The sequence below is a fragment of the Aethalodelphis obliquidens genome, unplaced genomic scaffold (genome assembly GCF_003676395.1).
Source record: "Aethalodelphis obliquidens isolate GAN/ISIS:26980383/991018 unplaced genomic scaffold, ASM367639v1 scaffold8, whole genome shotgun sequence".
NCBI classification, from domain to species: Eukaryota; Metazoa; Chordata; class Mammalia; order Artiodactyla; family Delphinidae; genus Aethalodelphis; species Aethalodelphis obliquidens.
In genome coordinates this window covers 57,567,856-57,592,854 of record NW_020837952.1, presented here as the reverse complement: position 1 = coordinate 57,592,854, position 24,999 = coordinate 57,567,856, and the positions used below count along the sequence as shown (strand labels likewise).

At 55.8% G+C, this 24,999-nt stretch overlaps 2 protein-coding genes across 9 annotated transcripts in view; one reads left to right on the top strand and one right to left on the bottom strand.

Moving 5' to 3' along the window:
• Window positions 1-17,739, top strand: part of POLR3H (RNA polymerase III subunit H) — a 21,228-nt gene extending 3,489 nt beyond the window's left edge. The window contains exons 3-9 of one of the 2 annotated variants that reach the window (XM_027107811.1): window positions 4,306-4,449; window positions 4,886-5,016; window positions 7,449-7,545; window positions 13,984-14,070; window positions 14,541-14,604; window positions 16,027-16,228; window positions 17,463-17,739. In XM_027107811.1, the coding sequence (XP_026963612.1) occupies window positions 4,906-5,016; window positions 7,449-7,545; window positions 13,984-14,070; window positions 14,541-14,604; window positions 16,027-16,228; window positions 17,463-17,516 (615 nt within the window). In that variant the 5' untranslated portion in view covers window positions 4,306-4,449; window positions 4,886-4,905 and the 3' untranslated portion in view covers window positions 17,517-17,739. Of the gene's footprint in view, window positions 1-4,305; window positions 4,450-4,594; window positions 5,017-7,448; window positions 7,546-13,983; window positions 14,071-14,540; window positions 14,605-16,026; window positions 16,229-17,462 lie in introns of those variants that run through there. The other variant, XM_027107810.1, reaches the window with a different exon arrangement.
• A 1,093-nt stretch (window positions 17,740-18,832) lies between these two features.
• ACO2 (aconitase 2) overlaps window positions 18,833-24,999 on the bottom strand; it is a 69,008-nt gene continuing 62,841 nt past the window's right edge. For all 7 annotated transcript variants that reach the window (XM_027107800.1, XM_027107801.1, XM_027107802.1 and 4 more), the window contains 9 exons: window positions 24,752-24,909; window positions 24,468-24,541; window positions 23,609-23,720; window positions 22,593-22,715; window positions 22,199-22,354; window positions 21,093-21,284; window positions 20,498-20,630; window positions 19,877-19,998; window positions 18,833-19,373 (listed from right to left, as the gene is read on the bottom strand). In XM_027107800.1, coding sequence (XP_026963601.1) covers window positions 19,236-19,373; window positions 19,877-19,998; window positions 20,498-20,630; window positions 21,093-21,284; window positions 22,199-22,354; window positions 22,593-22,715; window positions 23,609-23,720; window positions 24,468-24,541; window positions 24,752-24,909 — 1,208 coding nt within the window. In that variant the 3' untranslated portion in view covers window positions 18,833-19,235. The remainder of the gene's footprint in view (window positions 19,374-19,876; window positions 19,999-20,497; window positions 20,631-21,092; window positions 21,285-22,198; window positions 22,355-22,592; window positions 22,716-23,608; window positions 23,721-24,467; window positions 24,542-24,751; window positions 24,910-24,999) is intronic.

The following is a 24,999-nucleotide window of genomic DNA, read 5'->3' as shown; positions in this document are numbered from 1 at the left end:
TGGCAAGAGGCCCGCTCCTCATCTGAGATGAGACAGTGTCGCTGGCAGCCTCGCAGCCTCATCCAGGGTAATGGTCAGGGCAGGCGGGAGGACGGGGGTATGAAAGGCTCTCCTGGCCTTGCCCCTAACCTGGAGCCTACCCTTAGGTTGGTGGGTGAGGGTCTCCTTCTGCTGTAGCTGCTTGGATCCTCTCAAGTCACTAGGAGAAGCTCTCTGTGATGGGGTGAGGGGGTCCCTGGCCCACAGCCGGCCTCCCTTGCACCCTTCCCTGAGGACCTGGGGCTGGAACAGCCAGGCTGACCAGCTGACCTAGGTCTGGGATGGGCCGTGAGCCAGGCCTCTATCAGCCATCTGTCCACAGATGTGCGCTCCTGGACCTTGGGCCTCCAGCCTTCTCGACCCTTAGTGCTCACCTCCGCTCTCACCTTCTGAGCCAGGCTGTCCCTGACCGCCTTGGCCAGAGGAGCAGTTCTCACTCACTTGCTATCACATTATGCATGTGCCCTTTCTCAGCAGCAGTGCCTGAGGTGATCTGTATCTGTTTCCCCATTTACTGTTGGTCCCCCTCACTGTAGCACTAGCCCTCATGCACAGCAGCCCTAACAAATATCTATTGACTTTCTGTACTTTGCTTTTGGCTCAAACCAGAACAGAGAGCAAGGTCCTGGGATGCTTTGTTTAGGTCCCTTCTAGAATCACCGTTCCCGGTGGTCCTCAGCTATGCCTCTGCCTCCATGGAGAGCATTTTTTTTAACATATTTATTATTTTTTTTAAATAAATTTATTTATTTACTTTTTGCTGAGTTGGGTCTTTGTTGCTGCGTGCGAGCTTTCTCTAGTTGCGGCGAGCAGGGGCTACTCTTCGTTGCGGTGTGCAGGCTTCTCGTTGCAGTGGCTTCTCTTGTTGCGGAGCACGGGCTCTAGGTGCGTGGGCTCAGTAGTTGTGGCATGCAGGCTCAGTAGTTGTGGCACACGGGCTCTAGAGCACAGGCTCAGTGTTTGTAGTGCACGGGCTTAGTTGCTCCGCGACATGTGGGATCTTCCCCGAACAGGGCTCGAACCTGTGTCCCCTGTATTGGCAGGCGTATTCTTAACCACTGTGCCACCAGGGAAGCCCAAGGACAAAGTCCTTTTTGAAGATGGAAAGTCGGATAGGATAGCAGCAGGTTTGTGGGGTAGAGACGACCAGGAGCGCCATTTTGGCCCAGGTTAAGCTTGAGTTGCCAAATGGGCACCTGAGCAGGTAGGTTTGTAGACTGTGCAGGGGAGCCCGCCAGTTTAGAGGTGGGTAGAGGAACCTGGGAGGTGGGAAAAGGATCCAGGTGTGTGAAGGAGGAGGGAGTGATCAGCTGGGATAAACGCTGCCCTTGAGGACTGAGAATTACCACTGGATTTGCCGAAGTGGAGGCCATTGTTGACCTTGAAAAAGCAGCTTGGGTTGAGAGGTAGGGCCAAAAACCTGACGGGAGCAGGTTGAAGAGAGGACAAGAAGAGAGGATTTGGAAACAGCAAATGCAGATGACTCCTTCAAGGGGTTTTGCTGGTTAAAGGGAGCAGAAAATGGGGCAGTAGCTGGAGGGAAAGGGGGCCGAGAGGGTTTTTTTTTAAGAAGTGAAAAAAATCTTAATTGCTTTTTAAAATTTGATTTTTATTCAGTTTTTAATTTGAATAGGTAATATGTTCCTATGATCCCAAACATCAAAGGTTCTGAAGGGCATTTGAAAAAAAAATTCTCCTTCCTACCTCTGTCACTCTCCCACACCCCTCAGGCATTCAGTTCCTTGCCCTGGAGACAGCCAGCGTAATTAGTCCCAGAGCACACACTCATGCACGCGCGTGCGCACACACACACAGTATTATTTTTCTTTTTATATGAATAGTAACATCCCATATAGACGCTCTGTGCCTTGCATTTTTTAACAATATATTCTGAATATCATTCTATCTCAAGACACAGAGAGCATTTGCATCCTTTCTATGGCTTTGCATTATTTCCCTCTATGGTACACCGTGTATATTTTTTCATCCAGTCTTCCACTGATGGACAATCATTTGAGATGGGTTCTATCATTATCTCCATTTTACAGAGAGGCAAGGAGGTGCTGAGAGGTTCACCGGCTCCACCACGGTTGCTAGCTAGTGCGCTGCAGCGTGGGAACTCCATGCCCTTAACCACCACTGCTCTCTCCTCATCCTCCTGGATTAGTTTCCAACCCTATTTCTCCTTCACTCCTACACTCTTAGCAATTATTTTGCTATCCCTTTGTTCATTCAAATTGCACATATTTACAAGCGCTGACCTTGTGCCAGGCACAGGGCTAGGCCCTGAGGATGCAGAGGGACAGGACAGAGAAGTCCTCTGCTGTCGAGGAGCTTGCAGACTAAGTCTTTGTGTGTTTTTGTAAGCTACCTCAAAGCTTCTGTGGAAGGACGCAGAGAATTAATAAAGAAGCCTGGTCCTTGTTTTAACTAATGAGGAAAGCAATCGTGCCAACAAATCACTGTTGCAATCCTATGAGCTGAATACTATAAAAAAGCCTGGGAACTCTGCAATTCTGGCCTCATCCCCTGAGCCTGGCCCTCCTCCAGTTTCCCATCTCAGTGAAAGGCCTTAGGCGTTGGCTCCTCCCACTTCCGTCCACAGGTCCTCCACCCTATCTCTGAGAGCACCCCCTGAAGACCTCTGGACTCGGTCCAACTTTGCTCTCCATGGCTACCAGCTTGCTTGGGTCTTCTCTTTCAGGGGTCACCCAGTAATTTCCTCCCTGGTGTTCTTGTCTCCACACCAGCCCCTTCCCATCCACTGTCCCTCCAGCTGATGTGTCACTATGTCATTTCCCCGTTCTGACCTAGAAGGTGCTGCCCTTGGGCTAATGTGGTGGCAGTATAGCCCAGTGGTTAGGATGATCATGGGCTCTGGAGCCTGAATCCCAGCTCTGCCACTTATTAGCTGTGTGACCTAGAACGACCCATTTAACCCCTCTTTGCTTTTGGTGAGGCAAAATGAGAAGAGATAAATGATAATGAAATAAATTAGATAACAATGGTAATAGCTCCTACCTTATACAGCTGTCGTGAGGATTAAAATTAATGGATAGTATAATAATAAGGCCCTTGTGATCTGGACCCTGCCTAGGTCTCCAGTCTCACCAGTTTTCATCTTCCCTATAAATTTTTGGATCCCTGAGAGAGCATCAAATCCTCTGGCCCCGTCCTCCCTCTCCTCCCTGCACCCCCTCTGAGCTGAAGCTGGGCCTGGGAACCAGTTCTTCTTCCCCACTGGATCTCTAACAGCTGTAAAATAGTGTGTTGGATGAATGAATGAGAAAAGGTATTACATTTGGGTTCCAATGGATGAGTAGGAGTTTTTCAGGTAAAGAAGTGTTCAAGGTTGGGCTATATAAAAGGGCTTGCTCCATCCTTCGGGCTGGAAACTCCCAATGCCAGGAGGACAGAAGGGAGGTGAGGCTGGAGAGGAAGGCTGGGTTTAGTCCAGAATTTCTGCGTGGACAAAAGATATTCATGAAGGGAAGGCTTTTGTGACCATGTGGGAGGTCAGTTGCAGGAAGGACTTGAGGGCAGGAGCTGGGATGTGTGGTGGCTAAGCTCCAGGGCAGCAATGAAAAGGCTCTCAGGGCAGTGATTATAGTGGTGATAGCTGTGGGAATGGAACGAAGAAGGAAAATTTGAGAGATATTTGAGAGGAAGAAATAATGATCTCCTAAATACTTTTTAAAAATTTATTTATTTATTTATGGCTGCATTGGGTCTTTGCTGCTGCGTGTGGGCTTTCTCTAGTTGCGGAGAGCAGGGGCTACTCTCCCTTGCAGTGCGTGGACTTCTCATTGCGGTGGCTTCTCTTGTTGCAGAGCACGGGCTCTAGGCGCGCGGGCTTCAGTAGTTGTGACACGCGGGCTCAGTAGCTGTGGCACATGGGCTAAGTTGCTCCACAGCATGTGGACCAGGGCTCGAACCCGTGTGCCCTGCATTGGCAGGTGGATTCTTAACCACTGTGCCACCGGGAAAGTCCCGTCACTGAGGTTTTTGTTTTGTTTTGTTTGTCCCAGTATATTATCACTTTTCAGTTGAGATGTAATCTGCCTACAATTAAATGCAAAGATCTTAAGTGTTGAGCTGGATGGGTTTTGACAATTATATACAAATATATACAATTATATACATCTCTGTAACCAGCCGCTAAAAGATACAGAACATTTCTATCATCCGAGAAAGGTCCCGCCAGTCAATTCTCTCCGTTTCCAGAGTACTGTAGGGTCTAAGCATACTGTGTTTGCTTTCTGAAAGGATCACTCTGGCTGCAGCTTAGAGGACGGCCCGAGGCCAGCAAGGAGAGTAGTTACCGGCTGGGCGAGAGATGACTGGATTGCACCGAGGTCGCCTAGCAACCTGAGAGCGTTGTCGGAGGGTTGACAGCTGCGCCTGCGGCAGGCAAGGCCCCACCCCCCCCCCCCCCGGCCCCTCCCCCGTCCCGCCCCGCGCACGAGCCGGTAGACAGCTCCGCCCCGCGTCCGGGGGCGGGCCGAGGATTCTTATTGGTCGGTCCTCCGGAAGCTACCGGATTCGGAGTCTCGCCTAAAGTCTTGCCGCCGCCGGCTGCGTGTGGGTTCGCGGTGCGTGGCGGTGGCGCTTGGCGAGGGCCGTGTGTGGCTGGCCGCGCACCCCTCCCGCTCGAGCCCGAGACCCTGCGGCTGAGCCTCATTTTCCTCTCTTTGTAGTAGCGGAGCACGCCCCGCACGGGACACCCCTACGGTGCAGCCCCATTTCTGGCCTGGGGGCTGGTCACAGCTGTTGGAACGGGACGGAGCGGGCTCGGGGATCCCCACTGCCCCAGGCCCCGGTGCGTGACTGACCCACTCGTTCCCAGAGCCCCCCGCGCAGGCCGGGATGTTCGTCCTGGTGGAGATGGTAGACACCGTGCGGATCCCCCCGTGGCAGTTTGAGAGGAAGCTCAACGACTCCATTGCCGAGGAGTTGAACAAGAAGTTGGCCAACAAGGTACTGGGTCCACGGGGTCGCGGGCAGGCCTTGGCACGGGAGGGCCCAGCACTGCTTACCCACCCGCTGCCGGCCTGGTCATGCCAGGCCTTGGAGTTGGGCAACTAGCTTAAAGTCTCAGAATTCGGTTTCTAAGCCTGTGCATGGGATGGGGGTAATCCTTAACCCACTAGGATGCTGGCAGGAATCAAAAGAAAAACTGGGTTTGAAAAAGGCCTTGTAACTGGGAATTGCTAGCGTCCCCACTTCCAAATTACTTTGCAATCTAGGGCGAGTCCTTTACTCACTCTGGGTCTCAGTTTCCATTTGTAAAATGGAAATAGTAATTGCTGCCCAACCATGCATTGTTTCTGTGAAGATGGATGGTAGTTTAGCTATAAGGAGGTTTATCCATTCATTCCTGCAAAAAAATGTTTGTGCACCTTTTATGTACCAGGCTAGCATGCCTTAGTGCTGGGTCCTCAGAGGCCTTCCCATGGCCTTTTCTGAAGCAGCCCTGCCTCTGCAGTTATTCTGTGCCATATCACTCTTTCCTTCTTAGCACTCACCACTCTTTTCTTATTTGTTTACTTGGTTACTGTTTTTCTCTTTCCCCCTCCATGAGGGCAAGTGACTGTTGTCTTCTTCCCCATGGTATCCCCCATATTTAGCCAGAGTCTGGCACAGAGTAGATGTTCCATAATTGTTTATTAAACGAATAAGACAAGCTTCTGCTCTGTAGTGTGGTGGGGAGAGCTGATATGGGTGAGAGACTCCCACAGCTGAGTGTGTGATGAGAAGTTGAGGTAAATGTTACGAGAACAGGTGTTCACAAGCCTGTGGAATGAAGGAACTTCACCTACAATGAGGGAGACAAGAGGGTTTGCTAGGGAGGTGGTGCTTGAGCTGAGATCTGGTGGTGAGGAAGAACTAACATAGGGGATTTGTTTTTTTTGGTGGGGGGAGGTTCTGGGCAGAGAGTAGAGCTGTGCAGGAAGCAGAAACAGGATGTGCAAAGGCCCTGTGGCAGGAGGGAGTATCGCATCTATCATGGCATGGAGGGGCTGGTGTGGCCTGAGCACACAGAGCGAGGAGAGGCTGGAAAGTGGTGGGAGCCAGGTCATACAGGGCCTGCAGGACTTCATCGAATAATGGTCTTCAGCAGGAGGTAGTAGGCTGAGGAGAGAGCCAGAGGAAGATTGGCTGGCTGTAGGCAGGAGGCAGGTCCCTTCCATAGAGCCTGAAATCACAGAAGGTGGAGTGTACAGACCTAGGGATTTGTTGTTGGTGGAGAGAACTCATGGAGTCCTTAGTGGATGGTGTCTGATTACTTTGTGAGGTAAAAGGAGAAGGGACCTCTAAGGGACAAAGAGAAAAGGTGTGAAAGTTACAAGAAGGGTATATAGTCCTTCTGTAGTGCAGGTCCTTCTCTGACCTGTTCAGACAAATATTTCTTTTTTTTTGGCCACGCTGCGAGGGTTGCAGGATTTTAGTTCCCTGACCAGGGATCGAACCGGGGCCCTCAGCAGTGAAAGAGCTGGACTGCCAGGGAATTCCCAGACAAGTATTTCTGTATTTGAATCATTGAGTCATTTGAGAGGAGGCCACACAGAAGAGGTCCAAGGTCCAGCCAAGGGCACACATCTTGTGCTTCCAAAGCCAGCCGACTGCCTCATTGCCCTGAGGTCTGGCCAGGACTCTGAGTTCTCTGAGCTTCCTGCTAATCCTTGAACAGTCCTGCAAGGTCTCTAACTGGGAGGTGATGACGCTGGTGTCAGATAAACAGACACCAAGCAGCTAGTCCTTTGCAGCATCCTGGAGTGGAGATGGGTCATGGGATGTCCTCTGCCTGTTCTCTGCCCAGTTTCAGGGCCTCCCATGTGTCACTCTGCCAGCCTCAGTCCCTGTGGCCCCGTCTGTGTGTCCGAGACTTTGTGAGCAGAACAGCGATTAGCTGTGGTCTGACACTTTAAACTGTGAGCTCTAGTATGGAACTGGGGCCTTGGAAAGTGTAGGTTTAACCAGGGGTTCCCCACCCCTGATCCTTATTAGTAATGATAATGATCCTTGATTGGTGATTGTTATTTCTGGCAGGTGGGCTGGCTACTGAGCTAGGTGCTTCGCAGCTGTTCTCTTAACAACCCCACAGCCTGGTATGTCCATTTTTGCAGATGGGTAAACTGAGGCTCAGAGAAGTGACCTTGGTCACACAGGGAGTGGTGGAGCTGGCGTTGTAACCTGCATCCGTCATGTCACCAAAGACCTTGTTCTTTCCAGAGTTCAGCATCCTCCCCGAGTTCCTTACCTCAGGCAGTGCCCCAATGCATTTCCAGCTGTAAACGGGGATAATCATACCTGCCCAGCGCGGGGTTGAGGTGGGGGGTGGATCTCAGGAGAGACTGCGCAGGGAGCTGGGCCTCGAGGTCACGGTCTGTGTACACGGATGCCCACAGGTCGTGTACAACGTGGGACTCTGCATCTGCCTGTTTGACATCACCAAGCTGGAGGACGCCTATGTGTTCCCGGGGGACGGTGCATCACACACCAAAGGTGGGTGCCCTCCTTCTGGGCACTGGGCTTCTTGGGGCTCAGTTTTCTGTAGGGGGAGTCCTGGTCAGGGTGTTGGGAGACCTGGGGCCTAGTCCTGACTCTGCCAGGAATTTACTGGGTGATCATGGGCAGAATCTTCCCCTTTCTGGGCCTCAGTTTCCTATCTATAAGAAGGGGAGGTAGACAAGGTGATTCTCAAGGCTTCTCCAGCTCTGAGATTGTGGCTCTGTGTCTGTGTCCCCTTTGGTCTTGTGTGTTATATGAGCCCTGCTCTGCCTGGCTCTCAGGCTGCTCAGGTAGGGTGGGTGGACAGATAGTGGAAGACAATTGGAGTAGGCATTGCTAGCTTAAAAGTGGGGAGAGCGGAGGGGAGCACAGCTGCCCCTCTTGGGGAGATGGCTGGTTGGGGGTGGGAGACTTTGAGGGACACCAAGACATAATGGTTAAAAGTGTGGCTTCTAGGTTTAAATCCCAACTCTGCTACTTACTTGCTGTGTGTCCTGAGCGGAACATGTAACTTCTCTGTGCCTGTGTTTCCTCTTCAGTAAAATGCAGTTAACAGACTTTATTTTTTAACAGTAGACGTTATTGTTGTGAGAATTACTAAGTTAATATGTACAAAGCTCTCAGGACAGGACCTTGGCACAGAGCGAGTGCTTGACGGCTCATCGATTTGAATTGTTTCTCCGATTCTGTGGGTCAGCTCGGTGGTGGTACTCTGGGCTGGCTTGGCTAGGGCTGGATGGTATAGGGTGGTCTCATGTGTCTGGTGGTTGACAGACTGGTTGGATGGGGGGCTTCGGCTGGGTTTCACGTCTCTGCTCGGTGTGGTGTCCTCTTTCAGTAGGTAGACTGGGCACCAAAGCACAGATGCTTTTCAGGCCTCTGCTTATATCCCATTGGCCAGAGCAGGTCACATGGCCGAGGCCAGAGTCTAAGGATGGAGAAGGGCTTCCTCTGGATGGGAGGGGCTGCGGTCACATTGGCAAGGGATGTGCACCCCGGATGGGAGGGAGGAGTAGAGGGCGGGTCACCTTGAGGAGAGGGCTCAGGGAGGAAGCGGGGTGTTCTCTCCCCTGCCTGGACAAACCAGATCAGAAGCAGAGGGCAAGGGTGCCATTGAGGTGGTCCGGGGCTAGTCGGGGTGCAGGCATGCCTCTCGCCTTCCGCTGGGCGCTCGTCCGCCTGCCCCAGACCCTCTGAGTCAGAATCTCTGGGGAGGGGCCTGCAGGGATTCTCACACGAGGCCGCATTTCAGGAGCCCTGCCTTGGCCTGTACTGGGGGCGGGGGGCGGGGGGGCGGGTGTCAGCCTCAGCACAGAGATGTCCGAGCATTCCAGAATGTGCCGTGAGGCTGCCTGGTGTGTGTGCAGGAATCCAGAGACTTAATTAGTTCTCACGGATGCCGTTGAACTCTGTGGAGAGCTGCGTGTGGGGACCAGGACAGTTTCGTTAGCAGAAAGACCAGTCGGTGATGTGGACACAAGGCCACGAGGGCTCTGAGCCCAGTCTCTGTCGTGGGACAGGGGCCTTGCTGTCCAGGAGACAAGTGGTCAGGGGGCCAGAACTTCAAGAAAAACTCAAAGGGACTTCCCTGGTGGTGCACTGGTTAGGAATCCGCCTGCCAATGCGGGTGACACGGGTTCGATCCCTGGTCCGGGAGGATCCCACATGCCGCAGAGCAACTAAGCCCGTGAGCCCCAGCTACTGAGCCTGTGCTCTAGAGCCTGTGACCCACAACTACTGCTGAGCCCACGTGCCACAACTACTGAGGCTCGCGCGCCTAGAGCCCGTGCTCCGCAATGAGAGGCCCGCGCACCACAACGAAGAGTAGCCCCGGGCTTCCCTGGTGGAGCAGTGGTTGAGAGTCCACCTGCCAATGCAGGGGACACGGGTTCGTGCCCCGGTCTGGGAAGATCCCACATGCCACAGAGTGGCTGGGCCCGTGAGCCATGGCTGCTAAGCCTGCGCGTCCGGAGCCTGAGCTCTGCAGCGGGAGAGGCCACAGCAGTGACAGGCCCGAGTACCGGAAAAAAAAAAAAAAAAAAGAGTAGTCCCCGCTCACTACAACTAGAGAAAGCCTGCGTGCAGCAACAAAGACCCAACGCAGCCAAAAATAAATAAATTAATTAATTAAAAAAAAGAAAAAAAACTCAGAGAAGAAAGTTAAATATGAGGAAATTCTGTCCGTTCGTGTGGGTGTGTCTGCTGCTTGGTGTAGGACTTCACTGCTGGTTTTCTTATCCACCCTGCTTCACCCTGGGTCCCCTGCGTTCTTGGGAACGAGGTACAGGAGTAGAGCCCAGGGTTAGGCCTGTCACACAGACCTGGAGTTGAACTGTGGCTCAGGCCCCCCTTCGTGGGGACCTCAGGCATGTGACTACCTTCCTCAGCCACACTCTCCTCATCTGTAAAATGGGCTTAACACTCGTGGCTACAAGGCTCCTCAGGGCCCGTCGAGCATCGCGCAGGGTGAGTCTTTGGTCTGTGGTGGGGATCGGTGGCCAGGCTTCGAGGCTGAGCACAAGCCCAGGCCCCCCTCCCGCCACTGCCTCGCCAGGGCTGTGGCCAAGGGTGTGCTGAGCGGGGCTCCGCACCGGGCCTCTGCCTTCGCTTAGAGGATTATTCATTTGCCAGTTGCCTTCTGCTTCTTTCTGTTTCTCCTCCTACTCAGGCCAGATTACTTTACCTGTCTCTCTGGGACTCACTCCTGGAAAAACGGTGTAATGATAATGGTACCCGCCTCACACAGCCCTTGCGAGGAATAAACGAGAAAAACCACGGGAGGCCTTTGGTCCGGTGCCTGGCGCATAGTAGGTGCTCACGACATGTTAGCCTTTGTGACTGGTGACACTGGCCCCGACTGGCCAGCCTTATCCCTTGTCATTTAGGGTACCTTTCCTTGGCACCAGCCCTGTGTTCTCCATGCCTGCCCGGCCGGCTGGACCCGCCTCCTTCCCCTGCCTCTGGCTGAACTGGGGCCCCGCTCTGGGCTCTGGAGCAGCCTGTCTTTGTGCCCACCGTTTGCTTTGCTCTTTTCCCTTGTTTTTTAAGTTGTGATAAAACACATATAACATAAAATTTACCATTTTTAGTGTATAGTTCGGTGGTATTCAGTGCATTTACATTGTTGTGTGGCCATCACCACCATCCATCTCCAGAACTTTATTGTCTTCTTTTTTTTTAAACTTATTATTTTTTTAATTTAATTTTATTTATTTATTTTTAATTTATTTATTTTTGGCTGCGTTGGGTCTTTGTTGCTGTGTGCAGGCTTTCTCTAGTTGCAGCGAGCAGGGGCTGCTCTTTGTTGCAGTGCGTGGGCTTTTCATTGCAGTGGCTTCTCTTGTTGTGGATCATGGGCTCTAGGCGTGTGGGCTTCAGTAGTTGTGGCACGTGGGCTCTACAGCACGGGCTCAGTAGCTGCAGCACACAGGCTCAGTAGTTGTGGCTCACGGGCTCTAGAGCGCAGGTTCAGCAGTTGTGGCTCACGGGCTTAGTTGCTCTGCGGCATGTGGGATCCTCCCGGATCAGGGATTGAACCCGTGTCCCCCGCATTGGCAGGCGATTCCTAACCAGTGCACCACCAGGAAAGTCCCTTTATTGTCTTCTGAAACTGAATCTCTGTCTCCACTAAACAACAGTTCCCCAGCCCCTGCCCCCCAGCCCTTGTCCACCACCATTCTACTTTCTGTCTCTATGAATTCAACTACTCCAGGTACCTCATGTGAGTGGAATCATGGTATTTGTCCTTTGCTGAAACTCATCATATCCTGAGGCAGCCCTACGTATCCTGGAACAAAGTTTGCTCGAGCCTACAACTCGAGGAAGAATGGGTCTTCCTCTTCTTACTGGTCCTTCAGACCCATCCTTTCTGACTTTCCAGTCTTCCCACCTGCAGGCTAAACATCCCTAGAACTTCAGATGGGGGTCTTGGGAGGTGGCCCGCAACATAGCACCATCCCAGCTGGCCCTCCAGCTGGTCTGTGGCCTCCTATTTTATTTTATTTATTTATTTTTTTTGGCCGTGTGGCATGTGGGATCTTAGTTCCCTGGCCAGAGATCGAACGTGTGCTCCCTGCAGTGGAAGCGTGGAGTCTTAACCACTGGACCGCCAGGGAAGTTCCTTCCTTTTTGTTTTTTAATTGAGATATAATTCACATACCATGAAATTCACCCTTTTAAAGCATACGGTACAGTGGCTTTTAGTATATTCACCAGGCTGTGTGACTATCACCACTGGCTAATTCCAGAACATTTTCATCACCCCCAGAAGAAACACCGTACTCATTAGCAGTTACTCCCCGCTCTGCCAGCCCCTGACAACCATTAATCGACTTTCTGTCTCTGGATTTGCCTATTTTGGACGTTTCATATGAATAGAATCGTAAAATACGTGGCCTTTTGTGATTGGCTTATTTCATGTAGCATGATGTCCTCGAGGTTCTTCCATGTTGTTGCATGTGTCGGTGCTTTATTCCTTTTTGAGGCTGAATAATCTCCCATTGTATGGATATGTCACATTTTGTTTATACATTGATCTGTTGTCAGACACCTGGGTGGCTCACCATTTGCTTCTGGAGGTAATTGTTCCAGCCTTGAGCTCCCTGGGCACAGGATCCTGTGTCATCCTGCCCCTGCAAGCCCAGTGCCCAAATCGGGCCTGGCACAGACCTGGCAGAGGCTCCGTGGGGATTTATTAAAATGAACTGACATTGGGTCATACAGGGGACAGGATTTTTCCATGCTGTGCGTAAGTGACATCTGCCCTCATGTACCCTCTCCGAGGTCAGCATGCGGCTCTCCCATCTTAAGAAGGCTCAGAGGGCTTGTGTTTGTCTCCTCCCAGGGAGGGAGGGGCACCAGCTGCCTCCTCTCCTTTTCCCACACTTTCCTGCCTGGTGGAGCCATGGGGAAGCAGCCTGGTGGGGAGCTGGGGGCCAGGTGGACCCTGCTGTCCTTGGGGTGAGGCTGCCAGGCCAGGCAGCTGAGGGCATTGGTAGCAGAAGCCTGTGTTTGGGGATTAAACCCTTGCTGAGGAAGGCAGATTCAACCCAGTGTTCCTGTCTCATGGTTCAGAAAGACTTGGAGTTTCCCCTTGGCAGAACAGCTGTGTGACTGTGAGTGGGTAACTCAGCCTCTCTGAGCCACTTGCGCATGGTCACACTGGGGAAGCATGACATCTGACACAGGTGGATCGTGATGGGCACTGGGCGACTGCCGGGGCAGCCTTATGGTTATTTACTAGCTCTGGTGGAATTCAGGCCCTAGACACCACCTTTGGGGCTCGGTGGACACCCCGTGTGTGTGCGTGCGCGCGTGTGTGCAGGGCAGGGAGCAGGCGCTCAGCAAGGGGCAGCAGTGATGGAGTGACGGCTTCTGCCAGGCTGTGGAGTCAGAGTCTGTGATGTGGGCACAGACCTTACCTGATATTTTTCTTGGGGTCAGGTGAGTAGGGATCACATAGGACAGGACTTGAGAACCCACAGAGGCATTTTTGCTGGTTTATTGGCTCTTCCCCCACCCCAAATTCCAGAGCATTTTTAGCATCCTGTTCCAGGTCAGAGCTATGCCTGGGGCAAACTTTGCCTATCAGCGGGAGATGGGGGAACTCGTTTCCAAACCTGGTTCTCTTTGCCAGTTGCTTCTGCCCTTGTTAGAATTTAAAGGAGAGAGCCTGGGCTTCCCTGGTGGCACAGTGGTTATGAATCCACCTGCCAACGCAGGGGACATGGTTCGAGCCCTGGTCCGGGAAGATCCCACATGCCGCGGAGCAACCAAGCCCATGCACCACAACTACTGAGCCTGTGCTCTAGAGCCCGTGAGCCACAACTACTGAACCCACGTGCCACAACTACTGAAGCCTGCACACGTAGAGCCCGTGCTCCACAACAAGAGAAGCCACTGCAATGAGAAGCCTGCGCACCGCAATGAAGAGTAGCCCCTGCTCACCGCAACTGGAAAAAGCCCGCGAGCAGCAACGAGAACCCAACGCAGCCAAAAATAAAAATAAATAAATTTTTTAAAAAAAGAAAAAAACGAACAGCAGCCCGGTAATTTTAAAAATAAATAAATAAATAAAGGAGAGAGCCTGGAGGAAGGCTGGAATTGACTTTGGAGTCCTTGCTGGCCCAGAATCTGAGCTCAGCTGTGACTGATGGATTTGGGAACTGAGCCTCAGTTCCAGGGCCAGTGCTGCCGGCCTCTCACACGGGGGCCAAGTTGTGGCCTTGCCGGGGACGGGGCCGAGGGTCCCTCCGGCTTAGCTAACAGGTCTAGGCCCACGGGCGCCTGGCGTGGACTGCTGTGTGGCTTCTTGGTGCCGCCACGGGGTCAGCATGCCAGTGAATGAGAGTGGACACTGGAAAGCACAGGCCACCCCAGCTGGAGCAGCCTTTGCTCATGGCCTGCTCATCACCGACACGCTTTCATTTCCAGTTCACTTTCGCTATGTGGTGTTCCATCCGTTCCTGGACGAGATTCTGATTGGAAATATCAAAGGCTGCAGCCCGGAGGGAGTGCACGGTAATGTTGGCCCTGAGTCCTCACATGAGACCCGGGAGCACGCTGGGGGCAGATGGCGGGGCTGGCCTGCCTCCCTTTAGCTTCTGTGCTGGGCCGCATGGTCAGGGGAGGGGTCACATAGGGAAAGAGAACCTTCCCGAGCTGTCTGAGCAGCTTGTGCGCAAGGGGGATACTCAGCCCCCTGTGCTCTAACTGTGCGGACCTAGGCCAGCTGGGGGCCGTCACTGCAAGGCTGTGAGTCAGGACCTCAGGGCAGGCACTGGAGCTGGCAGAGGTGACTCGGGGCCCTTGGCATCCGCTGGTCCCTGTCGTGCAGTGTCCACCTCGGGTTTGGCTGGCTGCTCAGGCTGTGGCAGAGGCGTGGGGCTCTGGGGTGGGGACGGGGCCCAGGGTTCCATGGGCAGCACAGGGTAAGGGCTTGCTTGTCCATTCTGAGCCCCGTCTCATGCTGTCACCTGCGTGTCTTCCAGTCTCTCTAGGGTTCTTCGATGACATTCTCATCCCTCCAGAGTCACTCCAGCAGCCGGCCAAGTTGTATCCTCCCAGGGTTAGAGTGGGTCATGGAGGAACTCGGGCCTCTCCAAAGGAAGGTCCTCACTCTTCGAGGTGGCCTTGGGTCCTGTGACCTGATGCTGCTGGCCTCTGCCCACCCCTCCAGCTTGCATTTTGCTCTGGAAGCACTGACCTGCCTGTGCTTCTCACACTGACCGTGGTGTCTGCACACCTGCGCCTCCATCTGGACTGTCAGGCCTGGTTCCAGCTCAGTGCGCTTAGGTTGTCCCTTCAGGAGTCATCTCAAAGGTCACCTCCCTCTAGAGGCCCGCCTGACTGGCCCACCTCCCCCCCTCAGCTAACATTTGAGGGCTTGGCTCTGCGGGTCCTAGGCTGGTTGAAGATTCCCGTTGCTGGCTCCCCCATTGTCCCTGTCCCGGCCCTTGCCTGCTGCACTGGGGTTGCTGTTTCTGTGGGTGCTCACCGAGACCGCTCACCAGGAGAGACCCCTCACCAGGAGAGACCCCATCTTGTCCCGACTGTACCCGCAATGCCCAGCATGGGACCTGGCGCAGAGGAGGGGCAGGACCCATCTGCGGGGCTGCCATTAGAGGGCAGCATGTCTCTTCGGTGTGAGCTCTGCTGATTGGAGGGGGGCCATCCAGCAGAGCCGGCAGTAGGGAGCCGGGGTGCGTGTGTGCGTGTGTGTGCGCGCGCGCATGTGTGCAGGGCAGGGGCTGTGTGTGGCTCTGGAACTTGTCAGAAAACCTGCTAGCCTGTCCCTCAGCCTGGTGACCTCCCATCCTGCCGTGTCCTCTTGGAAACTGGGCAAGTCCTTGGGCTGCCTGCTGTCAAGTGTCCTGAGGCACGGAGAGGGATGTGGAATTGCACTATGTGGAGAACGCTGGCCAGCGTCAGTGAGCACTCGGGCCGACCGAGGGGTCCTGTGGAAAGCACTTTCCACGTGTGCTGTTTTATTACCTCCCCACCGCAGCCCTGGAGGGCAGGCCTTACTGTAATCTGTGTTTTACAGATGGGGACCCTGAGGCACCGAGAGCTTGGGCCTGGCCCCGGTGGGTGGTGGAGCTGAGGTTTGAACTTGGCAGTTGGCCTCTGAGAGGACACACGGGCAGAGTAAGACCTCAGGCACCGAGGGGCTGTGGTCATTCCATGTTGAGGCAGAGCTCGCGCTGTGCTCTGGAGCTCCTTCCTGCGCTGGTGTCCCGTGGTGCCTGCCCGGGGTCCGTGTTCCCAGTGTGGATCCTGGTGCCCAGGAGATCCAGCCACTCACTGGGCCCGGCCCGACCTTGCCTGTCGCACACAGCGCTGGGCCTGCTTTTCCTGTGACTTCCCAAAGCATCTCAGCCTGGGATTGGATTTTCCTGGGGCGTGCCGTGGGAGGACTCCCCAACACTCTGGCTCCCCCGTGGCCTGGTTGTTGCCTTGACCCTGCGCCCCACCCAGCGATGAGGCAGAGCAAGTGTGGGTGTGGGAGTACGAGACGGAGGAAGGAGCGCACGACCTATACATGGACACCGGAGAGGAGATCCGCTTCCGGGTGGTGGACGAGAGCTTTGTGGACACGTCCCCCACTGGGCCCAGCTCAGCCGATGCCACCTCTTCCAGCGAGGAGCTGCCAAAGAAGGAGGCTCCATACACGCTTGTGGTGAGCTGTCCTCATAAGACTGCGGGGAACCGTGGGGCGGGAGGCCCCAGCAGGTCAGGGTGCAGGTCCCTGTTGTGGGGTCTTGGGCAGTCCCTTCTCCCTGGGGAGCCCCATTTCTGCAGGCCAGGGCAGCGGTAATTCTTTGTTTTTTCCTTATAAATTTATTTTTTGGCTGCGTCGGGTCTTTGTTGCTGTGCGCGGGCTTTCTCTAGTTGCAGGGAGCGGGGGCTACTCTTGGTTGTGGTGCGGTGGCTTCTCCTGTTGCGGAGCACGGGCTCTAGGCACGCGGGCTTCAGTAGTTGTGGCTCATGGGTTCTAGAGCACAGGCTCAGTAGTTGTGGCTCACGGGCTTAGTTGCTCTGTGGCATGTGGGATCTTCCCAGATTAGGGCTCGAACCCGTGTTCCCTGCATTGGCAGGTGGATTCTTAACCACTGCGCCTCCAGGGAAGCCCAGGGCAGCAGTAATTCTTGCAGCGAGGTCGTAAAGCTGCCATGGCTGCTGGGGAGGGCAGGGGAGTCAGGCCCCTGCCCACAAGAGGGATGACACCAACTGGACAACAAGGCTGTGGGTCAAGGGGCTGAGAGAGAAGAAACCAAGGGAGGGGTGGGCTGCTCCCACTACAAACCCACAGGGCCTGAGGTGGCAGGGAAGCTGCAACCGGCCAGATCTGACTTGGGTCCCTTTTGTCTTTTATCCTCATGAAGCCAGACAGTGAGCGACACATGACAAAAGTGGGATTTCAGGGGCCTGCTGGTAGGGTTTTCTGGTATAACGTGGGCCCCGTAGTTCACTTTTAGGGCACCTGTCTTTGTCAGGATTGTGGGTGGCCCAAGGCTTCCCCTCTGCGTGTGTTTGGAGGCTGGGGCTCAAGGTTACTAGGCCTTTCTGGCAGAACTAGACCACGAGTGGCTCAGAAGCCAGGCCCAGGACTGGTCTGCTGGTGCCTGTGTGGGCCAGGCCTGGGGGCGAGGGGTGAGAGGCTGTACCCTCGGTAAACCAGCACTTTCCTTACATGCCTTAGGAGAGGCTGGAGCAGGAGAGGGGAGTCTGGACCAGCGGGGAGTACTGCTGCAGCTCCGGCATGTCCCCAGAGCCTCCTGGCTGGGGTGTGCCCCACCATCCCTTTGGCCTGTGCTGGGCGCCTAAAAAGAAGGGCCCCCATTGCCTCCTGTCCAGGTTGGCTCCAGCTCTAAAGGTAGATGAAACATACCTGTTTTCTCTCCCCCTGGCAGGGATCCATCAGTGAGCCGGGCCTGGGCCTTCTCTCCTGGTGGACTAGCAGCTAGCACTGGGGCTTTGACACTGGACCCTGCCCAGCCCTCGGGAAGGTGGTGCGGCGGGTCCTGAAGACGACAGGATGCCGAGGAGCAGCCTGTGCCCTTCCAGGCTGTCCCCTCCCCTCCTCCTCCCAGACCTACCCCGCTAAGTCCCACCGTCCACATGGACTTCTGCCTGTCAGTGACAACAAAGATATTTAATAAATGATGGCCACGTCAGTTGGGAGAGCCACCATTGTCTCAGTGTTCTAAGGTTACCGAGTTGCCACAGCTGGGACAGTTCCTCACCCCGGATCACTTCTGGAGATGACTTAATGGCAGGACTTGGGGTCTGAGAGATCCAGGCTGCCTCAGGCTATGCTCTGGGCCAGCTGAGCTTGGTGGCTCCATAAAGTAACAGCAAGAGGCTGGCCTGGGGCAGCTGCCAGTTGCTGATCAGAGTCTGACCTTTAAGGGAAAAACCCTCTTCCCACCAGCGTGTGGAAGGTGGGGCGGCCTGGACTCAGCTGACCAGCTCCGTCAGGAAAGTGGATGCTGTGGATTTTGCTGGCCCAAGGGGGTGAGGGCTGGTGACCTGCTGTTGTTACTCCCCCACCAGCAGTAAAGCAGGAAGCCTCGGGCCAGCTGTCACTTTCCGACCTTGGCCACACCAGGAACAAACACCCAGTGGGTGTCTGCTTGTGATGTGAGATCCTGGCACCAGGGCAAGCACCCCATCATTTACTCAGCAGAATGGCTTTGCCAGAGTCCTGTCCCTTCACTCATTTCTGCCAGGAATTTTTGCCGGGACCAGGACATCGTTTTGTAGCACCCACCCGACGCCAAAGTCTTGTCCTAATGAAGGAATCTCCGTGGAGCCTGCCTCCTGCCCTGGCCTTTCTGCTCACATGGACACAGGGCCGTGGAGGTATGAGTAGTGCCAGTGGGCAGTGCTCCAGGGAGAGGAGCAGTTGCAGAGCAGTGCCTGCGGCCGCCCTGTACTAAAAACTAGGGAGCAGTACACATATGGACTAGCTGTGACCTTGGACGTGGTGGTCTGTCTGTAAAACAGACACTCTCTGGGCATTTGAAAGGCAACTCGATGTCCAGGGGAAGTGGGGGCTGCATCTTGGGCCAACCCCCCCGCCCCCATTGGGGAAACTACTGGAATGTGTGGGCGTGGGGAGGAGAGGCTGCAGGCAGAAGCAGGGCGGGAAGGAAAGTGGGAAGTCTGGTGATGGGTCCGGCTGTGGCGTGGCTGTCGGCGTCCACTGACTCTGGCTGTGAAGGACCCCCCGCCCCACAGGCTAGAGTTGGTAACAGCACAGACACCATCACTCACAAAGGAACACTCACTGAATCTGGATTCTTATTTTCCTTAGAAGAGCAAAAGGATCTTTCGAACCCTTCAGCCACCAGTGAAATGATCATGCAGGAGAAAAACTTTAGATGGGAGTCTGTCGTTAAAAATAAATACAGTTGCCCAAAGCTGCTCAAGATCTGAACCAAACTAAAAACAGGAAGGTGGGGGGTTGATACGTTATTTTAAGAACCTCCCCACCCCCACCTGTGGGTCGCTCCATGGGCGGAGGGAAGAGAGGCCAGGAGGCCTGGCCACACCATCTCGGTGGTGAGCGAAGCCACGGCTGGATCGGATCAGATCCGGTTCTGGTGACGCAGAACTGCACTTGTGACACCGGAGCTGGGTCCGAGGAGCAGGACGGGCGGGCGCTGGTGGCAGAGCGGACCTTACTTCTGCTGCAGCTCCTTCATTCTGTTCAGAGCACTGCCAGCGCGGAACCACTCGATCTGGGTCTCGTTGAAGGTGTGGTTCAGGAGGATGGTCTCCTGGGTCCCGTTGGGGTGCTTGATGATGCATTTCAGGGGCTGGGAGGAGGAGGGGGAGGGAGGCAGGTGTGGGTGGCCTGGCTCTTGGGAACACGGCCCTCGGTTCTGGTAGAGGGTCAGGAGGGTGGGTCAATGCTCTGGGTCCTTGGGGCCAGCAAGGCGAACCAAATCCTAGGCCAGGTCTGGGCCTAGGTGGCCATGGTAAGACCTAGATGGCTTAACTCCTGGGGCCAAGAAGGTCCTGCCGGGCATGGGCTGTTGGCCTCTGAGTGCCAAGCCTGGGCTACTGAGTGGACGGTAGGAGGGCCTGAACTGGCTCTACCCTCATCTATGGGAAGGCATTTCCTTCCCTCTCTAGGGGGGTTACCTGGAGAATTTAGGGGCCCTTCTAGCTGGAACAGAGGCTCATGGGAGGAGGTGCAGGTAGGGCCAGGTTTAGAAGGAGGGTAACCAAGGTGTCTGCCCCCTCCATTCCCCTCCCCTCTTAGGAGGGCCCTGGGGGAAATGGGCTGGCTGGTCCACCTCCTTCCCTGGTCCCCTACCTTGCCAGGGGTAAAGTCCTTCAGGCCCTGGATGGTCAGCTTGTCCACAGGGTGAATCTTGTTGTAGTCAGCTGGGTCAGCGAAGGTGAGGGGCAGTAGACCCTGCTTCTTCAGGTTGGTTTCTAGAAGGCAGAGGGCACACTCAGTCCATACACGGCAGGTTCCTTTTGTGAGGAACCTCACCAACCAAGTCTAGTTAAGGCTCTGGGAGAGGCACCCCTAGTCCTGCCACATGGGGACAAACCTGGGGCATTGACTACGAGGACCAAGGTGGCGCACTCCCAGTGATGTGGGGCCCTATGCAAGTGTGCTTTGGTGCCTGTGTTTCCTGAGGCCTCCGACAATCAGAGACAATCCTTTGACCACGTGCCCTGGATTTCAACTGCTACAAGTTTGGAAGCAAGACCAGCACATGCTAGAGGTGGGAAGCCGTGGGTGTCAGAATCCACGCAAACCTGAAGGGGCAGAGGCTGGAGGCTGGTGATGGTGGAAAATGAGCTGCCGACACGCCCTAGGAACCAGGCGTGTGGCTCCAGGCCCCACTGGGCCACTGGCAGGTTGAGGAACCTTGGGCTGCCAGCGAGGGGAGGCGGACGGGGCTGGGATGGCGCGCCAGCTCACCGTGGATCCTGGCGAAGCTCTTGGTGATGATGGCCCGGCCCCCGAGGTGGCGAGGCTCCAGTGCCGCGTGCTCCCGGCTCGAGCCCTCGCCGTAGTTCTCATCTCCGATCACCACCCACCGGATGCCATGTGCCTGTCAGGAAAGTAAGGAGCGAGTTTATGAGGGAGAGGAGGGCACTGGCCCCCCTCCTGCACAGTCCTCGGGCTTCCTAAGGCTCATAGGTCAAGGAGCTAGAGAGTCCCCTCCTCACCTGCTCCCCAAGGACAGGTGAAGTTAGAGGTGAATCTGGCCCAAACCAGGCCCTGGGAAGACATGTGATGAGACACGGGCCCTGGCTGTCTGCAGTGGGCCTGGGAAGGTGCGACCACTCCCCATCAGCACTCAGCCTGGAGGCAGGCGTGAGTGGGGGGCACAGTGTCGGGGAGAGCCCAGGGCAGTGGGGGTGACAGACATGGGACTGCCTCCGTGGCACTGGGACACTATTCAACTGCAGAGTTACTGGTATGGACTCCCCCTGTCCCTGAACCACCCACTGCCCCATGCAGCCACCAGGAGGTGCCAGAGGACCCCCATCCCTAACCCCCACCAACCCACCTTGTAGTAGCGGGCAGTGTCAGGGACGGGACCAAACTCCTGGGTGACGGCATTGCGCACAGAGTTGGCCTTGCCATTTTCGATGTTGATGGCACCGATGAGCAGATTATTGGAGATGTTGTCCAGGTGCCCACGGAACTTGAGCCAGGGGCCAGCAGCCGAGATGTGGTCAGTGGTACACTTCCCTTTGACCTGGGGTGGGTGAGCAGAGAGAACAGAGGTCGTGGCAGGGCCTCTGAGTGGCAGATGAAGGGAGAGGCCCTCTCGAGGCAGGCAGCGGGACCCGGGGATGGGGACACGAGAAGGATGTCGGGCTGTGACACAGGGTCTACCGTTTTGGCGTCACCACTCTGGCCAAGAGGGCTCAGGCAAGGCTGTCACCCACCCCTCAGAGGGGGTAGAGGAGTCTGGACATGGAGGACACGTATGTCTGCTCACTCACCCTTTAGACCTAGGCCCCCAGGTAGGAGATGCCCAGGCTGGAAGACCAGCGACACAGAGAGGAGCCCAGGGATGTGTCTGGGTTCTGGCTAGTGACTGATCAGTTTCATCTACCACGTGGGCCTAATATTGGCTGTGACACTGCCTGGAGACCCCACAGTTAACAGCATAATGCACGTGTGACATGGGTCTGAGGCCTCTGGCTGTACCACAAGAGCTTGTCTGCTCAGCTCCCAAACACAGGCCATATACCCCCGATGCTCAACTGTGGGAACAGAGGAAATGACGTCTTCCGGAGCTTGTCTTGCAAGCCAGACGTGTGGAGACCTGGCTGTGCAGGGTCACATGTGCCCATCTTGCCCTCCCTGTGCTGCATTCACTACCCACACCCACTGGAGGTGGGCCTCACCAGCTGGAGCAGGACTGCTGAGGGCCTCAGACAGCAGCTGGCCAGACTCAGTTCTGCCCAGCACGGGGCAGTGGAAGAGGGGACACAGATGCCCTCACTCCTCTGCAGCCAAACCTCCCTTCCTGCCCCCACCCTAATCTTGACTGTGTCCTCCACCATGGTCCATGGGAGAACGTGTGGTTTCACGGCCCTTCCTACCAATCAAGGGAGGGTGCCCTGGCAGCAGGGCTGTCTTCCCTGTCCCCATGCCACTGACCTTGATGAGGATCTGCAGGTCCTCCAGGTCTTTGCCGTCCCACTTGTCAAAAGGCTCCAGGAGCTGCAGACGCTGGCTGGTGGGACTCACGTCCACCCGCTGCCCGCTGCTGTCCTTAGGGGGGTGCTGGTAGGTGTCCTGTCCAGGATCGAACTCCTGCAGCAGGGGACAGGGCACATTGGGTGCCAGCCCCTCAGCCCCCATTCGGAAAGGCTCTCACGGAAGGCAAGCTCCCCCGAGCACCAAGCCGCTCTCTCCCGGTGAACACGGCCGCTTCACTCTCACAGACAGTGAGCGTCCCTCCTGGGCAGGAAGTGTCTCAGCCACACAGCGGCCCTGAGGCCCAGGCCGAGACGGGCGTGCAGGACAGGTGGCCGTGGTGGTGCCTGCTCACCGCTCGGGGAAGCTCATCTGCGTCTGGAGCCTCCAGCTTGAACTTCTTGCCATCCTTGCCCGTCAGGAAGTCAGTATCTGGGTTGAACTTGAGGGTGCCAGCAATGGCCAGGGCTGTGACAATCTGAAACGGAGGCGGCCAGTTTGTCAGTCGGCACCAAACTCCACTCCTGTTCCTCCACCTCAGCAGAGACCAAAACTGAGCTGGAGCCCAGGAAATTTCCAGATTCTCCACAGACCACTCTTCCCCTTAGAGGCGGGAGCTGTAGGAATCTCCCTGGGACCAGGGCCATTGGGCCCGCAGGGGACTCATGACCCCAAGGGTAATCTGGCCTCTACCACCCCCACTGGGGCCTGACCTCAGAGCCCCCTCGACCAGGGTCAGTGCTGGACCCAGAGAGGCCAGAAATGCGGCTGCAGTGAAAATGTTCCTTAATGGGCACTGAAAACATGGAAAGGGCCGTTTCTTCACAAAAGTATTTCTGGAACACTCATTCAAAAAACCAAGTTACAAAAGACTGGCCAAGTGCGGACAACCACTAAGTGCCCGGAGTACGTGGCTCAGTGGCTGTTCACCATGACAGCGGCCTCCCTCCCGGCTCAGGGACAGTGCGAGCAACTCCTGTGCTGCTCCTGGGCCGCCGACAGGACCCTGGGGCACAGAGGAGGGGAGCGACAGGGTCAAGGCCATAGGGCTGGGTGGAGGTGGGCTGCCTTCTGTCCCCAGGTGATGCTAAGGCTCCTGCTCACCATCGCAACTGTGCTAAATGAGACCTCAGGCTCCTGCCACTGAGCGGAGCCAGGCGGGGGGCACCAAGGGAGCTGGACGCCTGGGGCCGGCAAGGTTTATGGCTCTTGGTTTCTGCCCTAACAGTCCCTTGCCCTGCGATGCCAAGCCTCCCTCAGCAGCCCTGCGGGGTCAGATGGCCTTCCCCAGTGCCCCTACTCCCCTGACCGGCCAGCAGCAGGGCCCCGAGAGGCCGTCCCAGGTTAGGGCCGGGCCTGGCAGAGTCTCACCTCAGGGGATGTGACAAAGGCATGGGTCTCGGGGTTTGCATCATTGCGGCCTGTGAAGTTCCTGTTGTAGGAGGTGACGATGGTGTTCTTCTCCCCCTTCTTGATGTCCTTTCTGCCAGGTCAGAGGAGACAGAGTTAGGGATGTCTGGCCTTGCCACCTGGCCCATCCTGCCTAGCTCATGGCAGAGGAGGGGGAACTGGAAAGACCCTGAAAGGGTCACCTCCTCCCAGAACTCACACACACAGAGCAAGAGGGAACCTCGGGCATCACTGAGGTTTGCTTGAGACCACACGTAAGACAGAGGCCAGACCAAGGCCAGAGTTTCCTGACCCGGGCACTGCTTCCTTTCAAGAGGCTGCATCAGAGGTCACCACTGTGTGCATTACGATGAGGCCCCCTGGCTTCTTCCTGCCACCGCAGGCTCGTCCAGGTGGCCACTCAGTGCTGCTGGAGGCTCTTCCTCTTTACTTCCAGCCCAACTTTCCAGTCCTTCCTGGAAAAGTCTTCTAATGTGCAACAGCCCCAAAGCTAGAGGCCTTGGGCTGAGAGTTGTCACTTCAATGACATCTCCCCTCAACATCTGGGGCTCTGTACCCCAGGACATAAAGGGCCGTCCTATCAAAATCGTGCTTCTGGGGCTTCCCTGGTGGTGCAGTGGTTGAGAGTCCGCCTCCCGATGCAGGGGACACGGGTTCGTGCCCCGATCCAGGAAGATCCCACATGCCGCAGAGCGGCTGGGCCCGTGAGCCATGCCCGCTGAGCCTGCGCGTTCGGAGCCTGTGCTCAGCAACGGGAGAGGCCACAACAGTGAGAGGCCTGTGTACCGCAAGAGAGAAAAAAGAAAATCGTGCTTCTCACCTGTCCCACTGGCCAATGCAGGGGCCACAGGCATTGGCCAGGACAATGCCACCCACGTCCCTCAGGATCTGTGCCTGCAGCAGGGACAGAGGACAGGGAGTTGTCAGGGGCAGGCTGGCAGCTGATGGGAAAGGGTGGTTCAGCAGCCTGAGGGATGAATAGCTGATGGGAACCCTGGGGCCTGTCCCAGCCCCTGCCTACAAGGCTGTGGTTTGTTCTGCCCTGAAGCCACGTTACTCAGCAGTGGGGTGGGGGAGCCAGGGGCGGGATGCGTGGGCACTCACGTAGCCGTCCCGCTCAATGGTGGCACGGATCTGCTCAGAGCCTGGCGTGATGGTGAACTGCGACTTGCACTTGAGTCCATGAGCCAGTGCCTGCTTGGCCACAGCAGCTGAACGCCCCATGTCCTCGTAGCTGGAGTTGGTACAGCTGCCAATCAGACCTGGTGCATCATAGGTGGTGAGGCCGGGAGTCAGGAGGAGAGAGTAACCAGAGCTCTCCACCTGACCGCAAATGATCCAGGTCTGGTCAA